General features: G+C 34.7%; 1 protein-coding gene across 1 annotated transcript; it reads right to left on the bottom strand.

Moving 5' to 3' along the window:
• Positions 1-9,416: 9,416 nt before the first annotated feature.
• Positions 9,417-13,122, bottom strand: LOC147491755 (coiled-coil protein). The gene is given in 4 exon segments (XM_086565210.1): positions 9,417-9,857; positions 11,323-11,442; positions 12,426-12,796; positions 12,799-13,122. Coding segments are annotated over 4 exon segments (699 nt in total). The 5' UTR covers positions 12,995-13,122; the 3' UTR covers positions 9,417-9,845.
• Between the last annotated feature and the right edge of the window lie 393 nt (positions 13,123-13,515).

Raw genomic sequence — 13,515 nt, 5'->3', positions numbered from 1 at the left:
TCGGCTAGGAGGATTCGCCGAGTCGCTCATACAGTGAGTAGTATATTTTGCTATATCACCGGATTTATCGTTTTCGATTATCGGTATACCGCCTAAGTTTTCGCTTTTGTACCGCTTCATTATATTGTTTTTTTTCGACATCGGTTTCGCCGAAAGTTGTTAAAACTCTAGTTAAATTTGTCGTTATAAACCGTCGAACTTTGTTAAAATGGGGTAAACCGTCGAAAAATGAGCTTCAATGGCGCCGATGGGCTGTTTTTCTATTGAACTCGTATGTGGGTTATAGTGTTGGTTTTGTTGGGGATGAAAACCCAACCGCTTAGAGTGGTGGTCGATGCCGCCAAAGCTTGGTTTGAGGTGTTAATGGCGTGGACTAACCGGTCGGTTGGGCTGTTTTTGGTTTGATTGGTTGTTGTGTTTTGTGGTGATGTGTTGTGAGGTTGGTTAGTAGTGTTTGGAGTGTGTGTGAGGGCTGAAAATGGTGTCGATTAGCCGATTTGGTGGAAACCATTAATGGTGGGATTAAATTTTAGATCTAGTTTGAAGAAGAGGGTTAAATCACCGATATTGAGAGTAATTGTATTTATTAAAGTTATAGGGTTTTGATTTGGTGTAAAACCGATTTGATGGAAGAGGAGAATGGTGGCCGGTGGATTTGGTGGTTGGTGGAGTTAAAAGGAGATGACATGAGAGGGGGATCCCGGTTCCCACTCTCACATAGCCTAACTCTAATTGGTGACGGTGGGCTGGGTAGGGACCAATTTGGATTAGTTCCTGGTGGGTCAAATAAATGTTTAAGTTGTTGGGCCATATTCATTTCTATTTTTAGATAGGCCGAAATTCAGTGGGCTAAGGCGAAATTTAAGTTGGTAGTTCGGAAATTTCAGATTTAATTTTCTGACCACATTAGTTTCATTTTGGGGAAATTCCATTTGGTTTCAATTTGGGCGGACCAAATTAAAGTTTGGGCCCAAATTAATTTGTGGATTTATTTTATATTAAAGTTTTAATATTCGAATCCACTTTAACCGCTTTGGGCTTTAACAAGATAAGTTTTTAATTAATAATATTGTCCGAGGCAAACCCATCGGATTTAATATAGATCCCAATCGGGTCGTAGAATAAATAAGTTGGTTTTAGACTTTCGGTTTTAAGGTTTGGGTTTGGCCATTGGTCCGAAACCATGACTTAGCCATGAGCCCATGAAACATGCACTTTTGACTTTAGCCATGAACCATGGTTATGACTCGAACTCGTCGAACACCTAAAAATCCATTCGGCTTTGACTTTGACAATGATGACTTTGACTTGACCATGACGGTTGATTTTGACGTTGACCATGATGTGTTGACTTTGACCATGATGGGTCGACTTTGATTTTGACCATGATGGTTGACTTTGACCATGATGGGTTGACTTTGATTTTGACCATGATGTGTTGACTTTGACCATGATTGTTGACTTTGACTTTGACCATGATGGTCGACTTTGACCTTTGATGATGTGTTGACTTTGACTTTGATGATGGGTTGACCATGATGATGTTGACTTTGACCATGACTTTGACTTTGACCATGATGTGTTGACTTTGGCTTTGACCTTCGACCGTTGACTTTGACATTTGACCGCTTGACTTTGACCGTTGATCGCGGAATGTCGACTTTTCTAGTTTTTCACATATTTGACTATATGGATAAATATAGAAATAAAATGTTGTCGGATATTATATAACTTGGTTTGTCATTATCTAATTTAGATTTGACGCGAGTAGTGTGTAAAAACATATATATATATATTGGGCTTTGATTGTGGACCGTGGACCGTTTATTTGTGATACGCTTTATGTGTATATTATATGGACACATATAATAATAAAATGCCGTGGAAGCTAAGATATATATGTGGTTGTCAATATCTAAGAAAGATTTGACCTTGATGTTATGTATTTTGACACGGACGATATTGAGATGTTAGGAGATATTATATTCCTAATACGTTATAATAAAAATGTATGCGATACGTTGAAGCATTGTGACATAATATAATATGTTGAGATAGTTATATTATTGCAATACCATGGAAAAATGTATATACACTCCATTATTTTATATGTGAGATGCTAATATAGTATTGGTGAATATTTGCCCACGGGAGTGTGGTGTAGTGCAATAATATATTGGCACGTGAAAGAATGAAAATGGTTATGAGGTATCGAGATATTTCTATGTATTGTGGCTTAGTGCAATAAGGTAATTGACCGCACGCGGTATAGTAGAAATGCTTATGAGTCATAAACGATGACACCGAATAAATTACGAACAAAAATCCTAGAACCCCGACTACCACAACTCATGAGATTTGCCTTGTGTGGGCTTATGTGATATGATTGACCCATGTGTTGGGTGTATATATAAGATGTGATTGACCCATGTGTTGGGCAATCGTGAGTAATAGTGGCTTGATATATTCCGTTAAGAAAAAATAGAACGATGATGCTAATATTTTATGCCGAATAGTGGCAAGTGCTTACATAGATTTGGCTTCCGCGGTGAGGATTTACGGTGCGCGCATCCCGCCAGTGGTGGTTACGCACGGAGTGGCTCATTATGTGCGGAGGCATGTGGATGTACATGTTCGGGCGTTGGGCGATTGATTGTGGTAGCCAGGAAACTAGGTAAGACATAGATACGACGTGATTTTAGGGACACACAAAGAAAGCTTTAATTAATATAATTATGGTAATATATTGGTAAATGATATATCTCTAGATAGATGATATAATATGTTTGGTTGGTTTTTGTTTAGTTAGAACCTAAGGCGCCTCGATGGAGGAACTACCTGCCTTATTTATTATGCGTATAGGTTGTTGTGTGGTTAGTGGGAAGTTAAGGCGCCTAAGTGGAGGAACTACCTGCCTAGATTATTGTACTTAAGGATCTTGTATTAGTTGTTGAAAGTTACGGCGCCTCGGTGGAGGAACTAACTACCGTATGGATTATGTATATATTTGTATAAGTATATGTTGTATTTTAGAGCTACTCACACCAAAGATTTTTATAATGTCAACCCGATTTGCATGTTTGTTTATCGGGTGTGTTCATTCAATGAACATAGTTGATAAGTTTTGACAGTTTAGTGTTGAAGAAGGGTTGGGGCCGCTTTGTGGTTTGCATTAAGCGTTACATCTCGGATACGTTTTGTTTTTCCCTCGAGGTGATATAGCTTTTAGTCTAGACAATGTTTTTGTATTCTCATTTGTATATTTTAATTAAAGAGTTATTGAAAAGAGATTTGTAACATAATCTTAATTGGGAATTTTTGTAATGAAGAGGACTTATGTATAATTGAAATTTTGATTGGTTTTTAATTATCCGTATATTTTAAACTGTTTATGGGTTTTTGGAAGTGGAGAGTGCGTCACACCTCGGAAATCAAGAGTCGGGAACAAATAATGTTTTTTCCATTCACGCCGAATTGGGGTGTGACAAAAGACTAATGGATGACTGTCAGCCTCTAAGTTAGAGCTGTAGCTTAGGTTGTGTTTGGTTCACTGAAATCTGATTCTAAAAGAAAATAGATTCTTTGATTTGGTTTTCCATGTAATGATATTCCAAGAATTTGGATTTTGTGTGTTTGGTTGGAAATGGGAAAGTTTGTTGTAGTTGAGTGTAGAAAGTTGCACGAAGTAGGGAATCAAAACCTTTTGAAACATGCGATCTCTAAAAGCTCTCCCTCTCTCTCTCTCTCTTGCAAGCCTCACCGTCAAAAATAGAAAACAACTTCCTCTATGTTAAAATGGAGGTTGCTTTCCTCCTTTTCAACACATTTGAAGAATCAGTTTTCTAGTTTTTCATTTTCCATTGTGAACCAAACATTCAAAAGTTTTCAATTTCCTTGAAAACACTTTCTTTTTCTCAATTTTCCTTGAACCAAACACAGCCTTAGTGTGTTCAGAGTTTGCTGCCAAGCGCTTATCTGGCCCAGCAGTAAACCAAAAAAAGGTCCAACTACTCACCGACTTAATCTAGGTTTCACCAGGCAATGGCTACTAATACATGAGTCAACTACTGTGACAAGTGAGATGGGTGACCGAACGTGGCGAGGCATTGAGATTGATGATCATCTGAGGACAGTGTGGCTAGGAATGGGGAAAGAAGGGTTTTCGCAAGAAGCTATTATCTAAAATATGCATAGCTATTTGCCTGACCTTCCAGATTGACCTAAGCTTTGTCCGCTCTTTCGAGTTTAGGTGTTCTGGGCCTTGTTAGCAATACTCCGAATAATTCGCGTATAATTCACAAATCAAATTTTTGAAGGCCTAAACGTTTAATAATTCCGAACCTTTCAATAATTCAGAATAATTCACGTTTTTTTCACTATGAACGTATAAAACACAAATTACCGAATTATTCAAAAATTCATTTAAAAAATACTTCATACAAAAAAATAATGAAAACCAAATTCTTATAAGGATTAGTAGCATGCATAAAGAAACATAAATAAGAAACAAAAAATAGAGGAGAAAAACGATATGGGAATGACCATGACTTAAAAGCTTTTGTATATCTATGAAAGACATTATTTTTTCTTTATGTAGATCAAATGATCGAGTAAACTAACATAAAGACATGAATGTGTTGTTTCTAATTATTATTTTCCGATACAATTTACAAATCTACATTCTAAAAGAGATGTAAATATAGAAGAGAAAGACGTATTGACAAATATATGTTATAATTGTACTAGAATAAAATTAGTGGAACATTATAATAAGTATAACATATATTTTACTCTAATTATATATTTGTAGAATATAGTTATAAGTAGAACATTATAAAACATTTTACTCTAGTTATAATATATAGTTATTGAGGGGTAGGGGACCCCGTTAACAACCTCGCTTGCCAATAAAAAAAAATATAGTTATAAGTAGAACATTATAATAATAAGTTGAGTAAAATTAGTGGAACATTTTAATTATATTGACAAATATATATTATAATTTCTCTTTAAGTGTACCGAATTTTTGAAATCCGAATTTTTATGTCAAAATGTTTAATACTCGTACAAAAGATACTACGTAATATTAACATATTGTGAATTTTTGACCGAATATTTCTAACATGTAAACGAATGAAACTCTAATCATTCCCGTACCGAATAACTCCCGTATTCTGAATTGCTAACAAGGGTTCTAGGGTGTTGATACTAGATACAAATCAACCGCTTACTTTGCTTATCGCGTATATATATATATATGATTTTTTTTTAAGCAACATGCCCGTCCTAAGCTAGTAATTTGACTAAAATGAAATAACAAAAGAGCACTTAAATAGTTAAATAGTTGGAATTTACCTGATAAAGTTCCAAGTAAGATTATAATGACAATGTTTTTCTTCCAATCCATGAGCGGACTTCAGATTTCAAGTGATGAAGATAAAGATGATAATGAGCGTTTTTTTGATGGATGATGAGTTGCTTAGTGTGAGTTTTTGTTTTATGATAGTATGAGTTTTTATTTAATGGTTATTCTAGATTTAATCATTAATATATCAACTTATTTCAATGGTTATTCTAGGGTAAATAATTAATGCCTTCATCTTCTTGCTACAAGTGCGTTCTTTTCTACATCTAAAACATTGAGTGTTGCGAGAGAAGTGTAGAGCATTTAGTGAACATTCTAAAAGAGATGTAAATATAGAAGAGAGAGAGACATATTGACAAATATATATTATAATTGTACTAGAGTAAAATTAATGAAACATTATAATAAGTATAATATTTTACTCTAATTATATATTTGTAATATATAGTTATAAGTAGAACATTATAAGTAAAACGTTTTATTCTAGTTATAATATATAGTTATTGAGGGGTAGGGGACCCCGTTAACAACCTCACTTGCCAATAAAAAAAATATATAGTTATAAGTAAAACATTATAATATATAGTTAGAGTAAAATTATAATATCTAGGCAGTCTTAAATACAATCTGGAATGGAGACCGAACACGGGTATCCTGGGGCTTGGAATTCCGTATCGTAATTTGAACAGAGCTCTAGGCTGCCTTCACCGATAAGACAACATTGAATACCTCCGAGTTGACCTCCCTAAATACTCCATACCTGGCAAAATAAGCATTCTGGAGCAAGCCATAAATCCAGAATTAAGGATTCATCATAATCACTTAAGAGATATTACCTTTGGAACGTAAAGGCATATGTGCTTTTAGGTGTTGCTTTTTAATCTACATGTAGGCCTTCATTATGATTTACTATTAGGCTATGACTTCCTTTTTTTAACAAGGTCAGTTGCTTTCCAAAGCCTGCAACCAGGGTCAAACAATTGCATCAAAGATTGCCCTTAAACTATATAATGTAAAGAATAATTCAATATAAAGTAATAAAAAATAAAATTGTAGAATGGTCCTGCATATATGTCCTATGGTATAACTCATTTTATAGGTGAATATTAATCTACACGAAGCTGTAACTTTCTTATTTTCCCCTAAATATCTGTAGTAATATCCTCTTTTTTCAGCTTTGACAAATGGTTACGATCACTTGGATCCCCAAGGCCAAGTGATCATCAGATGGGACCTCATGCGGTGGCACGGTAAAAACACATATGAAGTATGTCTCTCTCTCCCAATCCCTCTTCACTCTATATGATTATATACGTGTAGAAAAATTTGAACAAACAGGAAACAAGATAAAGTATTATATTCTTTTGTTTTTTTGATAAGTGATCTTTAAAAAGTAAAACAGTGAGTGAGGACCTCACTTGGTTACATAGAAAAAAAAACTAAAACAGAGGCTTGATAATAAGTTGAGTAAAATTAGTGGGATATTTTAATTATATTGACAAATATATATTATAATTTCTCTTTAAGTGTACCGAATTTTTGAAATCTGAATTTTTATTTCAAAACGTTTAATACTCATATAAAACATACTACATAATATTAACGTATTGCAAATTTTTGATCGAATGTTTCTAACATGTAAACGAATGAAACTCGAATTATTCCTGTACCGAATAACTCTCGTATTCCAAATTGCTAATAAGGGTGGGTTCTGGAGTGTTGATACTAGGTACAAATCAACTGCTTGCTTTGCTTATGGCGTATATATATGATTTTTATTTAAGCAAATTGTCCATCCTAAGCTAGTAATTGGACTAAAATGAAATAACAAAAGAACACTTAAATAGTTAAATAGTTGGAATTTACCTGGGAAAGTTCCTAATAAGATTATAATGACAATGTTTTTCTTCCAATCCATGAGCAGACTTCAGATTTCAAGTGATGAAGATAAAGATGATAATGAGTGTTTTTTTTATGGATGATGAGTTGCTTAGTGTGAGTTCTTATTTTATGATAGTATGAGTTTTCATTTAATGGTTATTCTAGATTTAATCATTAATATATCAACTTACTTCAATGGTTATTCTTGGGTAAATAATTAATGCCTTCATCTTCTTGCTACAAGTGCGTTCTTTTCTACATCTAAAACATTGAGTGTTGCCAGAGAAGTGCAGAGCATTTAGTGAACATTCTAAAAAAGATGTAAATATAGAAGAGAGAGACATATTGACAAATATATATATATTATAATTGTATTAGAGTAAAATTAATGGAACATTATAATAAGTATAATATTTTACTCTAATTATATATTTGTAATATATAGTTACTTATAAGTAGAACATTATAAGTAAAACATTTTATTCTAGTTATAATATATAGTTATTGAGGGGTAGGAGACCCCGTTAACAACCTTGCTTGCCAATAAAAAAATATATATTTAGTTATAAGTAAAATTATAAGTAAAACATTATAATATATAGTTAGAGTAAAATTACAATATGTTGAGTAAAATTAGTGGAAAATTTTAATTATATTGACAAATATATATTATAATTTCTCTTTAAGTGTACCGAATTTTTGAAATCCGAATTTTTATTTCAAAACGTTTAATACTCGTATAAAACATACTACGTAATATTAACGTATTGCGAATTTTTTATCAAATGTTTCTAACATGTAAACGAATGAAACTCGAATTATTCATGTACCGAATAGCTCTTGTATTCCAAATTGCTAACAAGGGTGGGTTCTAGAGTGTGTTGATACTAGGTACAAATCAACTGCTTGCTTTGGTTATGGCGTATATATATAATTTTTTTTAAAGCAACATGCCCGTCCTAAGCTAGTAATTAGACTAAAATGAGATAACAAAAGATCACTTAAATAGTTAAATAGTTGGAATTTACCTAATAAAGTTTTAAATAAGATTATAATGACAATGTTTTTCTTCCAACCGATGAGCGGACTTCAGATTTCAAGTGATGAAGATAAAGATGATAATGAGTTTTTTTTTTTTATGGATGATGAGTTGCTTAGTGTGAGTTTTTATTTTATGATAGTATGTTTAATCATTAATATATCAACTTATTTCAATGGTTATTCTTGGATAAATATTGGGTGTTGCGAGAGAAGTGCATAGCACACCCCCCCCCCAAAAAAAAAAACAGGATCTTAAGTCTTAGGGCAACTGATAAGAAAAAAAGATCATTCTTTGATTTCTTTCTAAATTTAGTGCGCAAGGATAGCAACCGTTAAATGGACACAAACCCGTACCTCGTGAATAACCACTGAGTGGCAATAAATAAAAAAGATAGAGAAATATTAATTTGACCATTGTATCTCTTCATCTTCATTCCCTAACTTTTTCTCTGGTAATTAATCTAACGTCGCGAGGTTTTTTTCTACTAGCACAAAGTGTACAGAGGGTTTTTTCTACTAGCACAATCCAAAGTGTACAGATTTCATCATCATGTGACTAGGGCTTTTAGACAATGGGTTTTAACAGATGGGTTGCTTTATAGTGTGTATATTTCCGAAAATAGCCTTATCTACACAAGTAAGTGGGTTTAATATACTAGGAGTAGAATAGCCAATTGCGCAGGGCTAAGTTACGGAGCAGTTAATGTGGGGTTGACATTAGATTGGTGTTCAAACGAGTGGCTTCTCAAGTTTCATCTGACCCCCTCTTAAATTAGCATGCTCAAAATCACTAGTTCAATTTGGCACACTACAGCATTCTTCTATTCACTTTTTTCCTCTGTACAACAACTGAAATATGGCTACCAAAGCCCCAACTAAGTCTTGTAGTTCCAGATTTCTTTTGTTTTAATTATGTGGTTATAATGGTCATACTGTAATTGAAGGTGCCTCACAATTGAAAACGCCGAGCAAATTTGGGAAAGGACTCTAGTAAGTAGTACCCTACCAAGGGACGAAAGAGATACTGTCAATTTTGGTTAAGTGTTAAATCCTAACTGAACATTTGAACACATTGAATGAGAAAATAAACCAGTAAACTGGGAAGGCAGTACCAAGACACTGCTGCATATAACCAACTAACGAGTATCAAATTTCTTATCATTTCAATAAGAATCAAGAACATAATGGAATAGGAACCAAACCACCAGACAGATAGTTGAAGTAGAACATCAAACGTATCTTACTTTTTCTTACTCCACTTGTACCACACACAATGGAATCTATGCTTGAAACTACTAATTATATATCCACCATAATCACTTGAAGAATAGCGTAGCGCACTATTATGCGAAAATGGCAAGTTACTATAGACAGAGAGCACATCTCCAATTTACTATGTAATAGAGAGCACAGCTCCTTTGCCTGGGATCTTAAAGAGGCCATTAAACTTCCTAGTTTTCTACATCTTGAAATCTGGAGTGGACCAAAGATTGCGAAGATGGTAAGCCATATGGAAGAAAATGAGGAACACGATCTCCGCTATAGCAGAAATACTGCATCAGTCTGCGATCTGCACATGCATATTTAGTCACAAACAAAGATATCTCATTTTCCAAAGAAAGAAACAAAGTAAGAAAACGAAAAAGAAGAAAACGCATGATATAATTCGAATGTAAGACATTACAAGTATCAGCTGATGTGAACATAAGACACTTTTGCGGTTTCACAGCAAGGTAGGAGGAAGGGAAGCAATAGTACTTAGGTAAAAGTAGGAAATCTCGGAGGAATATCCTTGGCAAAACACCAAACCAGATAACACAGTAGGTATGGATTGACAGGATATCCTCGACGTATATGAGATCGGATCAGATCAGATCCTGGTATCCTACAATGCATACGAAATCAGTTCAGCTAATACTAAGATGTAGAATTTCTTCCGCCTACATGACATCCTCAGTGCATATGAGATCAGACGAGCAAATACTGCAAATGGGTAAACAAGACAGATATTCTCTAAACTCGCAGGCCAACAAGTTCAGAAGAGTTAAATTGAGATGAGTTATAGTCTGCAGTGGTCGAAGATTTATAGTTGGACTACAAAGTGCTGGCAATACTGAAACTTCAACTTCCGAAATATCAGCATATGCCCTTAATCACAGTTTTGTTAGGGCATTTACTTTTGTTGGATGACGTTGATATTTGGAAAATTAAAATTTCAACACTGAATATTTTGATGTAGACTCCTAAAATCTTCGCAGATTACGACCATTTGCAGCATTTTTTAGTGAGTGACCTCAATTGTTGGTTTTTATTTTTTTTTGGGTAGGAACCTAAATTGCAGTTAAATCCCATAATTAACATGATCTCCCAATGAATTTCAATTTCAAATAGGAGACGATATTCTTGACCAAAACTAAAAATATTTTTAGGGTCTAAACTCTAAACCTAAGTCACATTGACACGGATAGAGTGTCCGACACGGCGAGGACACAGGAATACAGATAATAGAAAAGAAAAATATTCATATTCTTTACTTAAACAACTAATTCTTGGGCTCAAGACCTTACAAAGCGCCTCCTTACAAGTCAATAACTATGAAAGTGGTATACCATGGAGTTTATGGAGTTACAACTATGTTGATTCAATATTTTCTTAGGCTTTTAACTTTTTAAGGTATAGAAGAAACCCTATTTAGAAAGCGTATGCACAACTTGACCGTGTGTGTCGTCACACACGAGTGTTCATGCGTCTGCGTGTCCGACACAGATTTTTTAAGAATATGAAGTGTACATATTACCTAGGTCTAAACATGTGTATAGATGTAGACTACAACCTTTACAGAAAATCCCATACTGTTTCCCTACGTTGTTGTTAGTCTTGCTACTTCAGATGTGAAAATTTGCAGAATGTTTAAAAAAGGACAATACACACCAAACATCACAGTAATGCAGGATTGAATTTCAAAATACAAAGAAGTCTACTAGGATAGCTTGAACAAGAAAGGCACAAACTTTCTAACTATTTCTCTACCATACCTGGTTAAGAGGATTGTCTGGAGATTTCTTCCATAACTTCCATATCATATCCTTGTACTGAGTATGTGTCAGGCCTGGTTTCTCTTCCTTCAGTATTGGAAGTTCTGCTTCTTCAAATGCCTGTACGTGTTAAATCCACCAAATAGACAACTTGAAACATCAGTGATCCTACAATACACATTAATTGAGGGGAAAAAAATCAACTGAAAAACAAACAAAAATAAAAAAGAGAACTTATCCCATTATCACAAGACAAACAAGAAAAGAAATACAAAAACAGGGCATGCAACTGGTACATTCGTTCACACCTGAACACTGAGTGGCCTAAAAAATAATTGTGCAAATTGCAACCAACAAATGCGTTACTTATGCTGATCAATTCAAGTAGATAAATAATATAGAAATGAACGGGGCTTTCCATTAGCTTCTTTCTGACTAAATAAGATGTCAATTGCAACTCGAGTCACACTGTCCCAGTCATAATCTTTGTCTCATTAAATTTGATAACAGATTTAGACTTTAGTCATAATCTATAGTTCTGCTGCATTGTTAATGATTGTCTCTCTTTCAATTTAATGAAATTCAAATGCACCTCGTGCTCGACTTAAATCAGATACTTCTTTGTGTAATCCGAGTATATTACTGCTATAGATGCACTGAATTTACATCTGAGTACATCTAGATGTTATTAGATGGCTGTGTCTAGATCAAAGAGTGTCTAGATGTAAATCAGATACATGCTCTAACCAGGATGAAATTTCAGATGGTATCTTGATGTTATGTGTAGTGAGAACGAGGAAACACAGGACTAGACACTTTTTGGCTGTCAAGTAACAGAGAAATTCTGGGATGTCTTAATAGCTAAGTTTAACACGACACAAGGGGTTAGTAATGTCTCAGACATTATCACAATGGGGCGGAACAGTTTATTTGACATTAGAAAATAAAACTCTTTGGGAGAAATATTTAATTACCTATTATCATGTAATCTAACACTAATAAACCAGAATCCACGAAAAACAAACCGTTCTTCATTAAAATCACAAAATTTAAAAAAAAAAAAAAAAAAAAAAAAAAATCAAAACAAACCCCATTATTAATACCTTAAACGAAGCCTTGAGCCTCCTTTCGGGATGCCTATCAACAGGAAGAGCAGCAGCATTATTATCCACAACAGACATCCTAGCAATGGCTTCCTCAACGGAACGGGCCTCGATCAAATCCTCCTCTCTATTTGTATTCGAAACAAGTATCATCCTCTCATACTCCTCCTCATCAGCAGTCCTGGTCTGTTTCTTCTTAACATCGTCCGCTTTCTTAACCATTAATTCCCTCTCCTCTTCTCTACGCTTTATCAATTCCGCTTCGGTTACTTTCGGTACCGGGATTGAAACACGGGTGGCTTTCTTGTCAACTTTTTTACCGGCTTTTTCTAATTCCTGTTCTTCTAGCTCGGCTAAGCGTCTGGCTTCGGATTTTTGGCTAGAGTCTCGGCTCGTTTGGCAGATTCTTCTTCGCGTTTTTTCGCGGCTCGGGATTTGGCTCCCTCGGCTTCTTGCCAGTATTGGTCGTCTTTTTGACGGGATTCGCGTTGTTTTTTTTCTGTTTCGGTTGCTGCTTTTCTTGCTCTTGCCTCTTCTGCTTTGCTGTTTGTTCCCATCTTTTTCGGCATCTTTGATTTTTTTATTTTTATTTCTCTTTTGTGTTTGTGTTGTGAAGTGATGAATCAAGTGTTTTTAATCGGTTGTTTCTTTTTTGGTGAAGATGGAGGAGTTACGGTATAGGGTTTGCTAGGTGAGACACGTGGTGGATCCGTGTACAACAGTGTATTCTCACACGTAAATCGTGTTGCAATTTCGGTGGTAAAAAATTTGAGGTGAGCCCGACTGCCCGAGTGACCGTTTTGACGTGAGGCCCACGATTTTAAAGATCGCTTTTGCGATACCCACATTTAAAGATCGCTTTTGCGATGCCCAAGATCATTTGCCATACCCCACATTTCCAACTTCGGTAGTCTTCCGTAAGTCAACAGTTAACTGACCAAGTCAAACCGATAAAAAAAAAATGGTTCTAATTAAATAGTAGATATTATCAAAATGCTCCTGTATCTATTTATGCAGCTACCGTCACAATCGTCTTTCTTATCTTTTTTATGTTTCTCTCATTTTTTTAATCGTTCTCTTCTCAAATCAT

Source organism: Coptis chinensis, chromosome 6 (genome assembly GCF_015680905.1).
Source record: "Coptis chinensis isolate HL-2020 chromosome 6, ASM1568090v1, whole genome shotgun sequence".
Classification (NCBI taxonomy): Eukaryota; Viridiplantae; Streptophyta; class Magnoliopsida; order Ranunculales; family Ranunculaceae; genus Coptis; species Coptis chinensis.
This window is presented reverse-complemented; position numbering and strand designations above follow the sequence as displayed.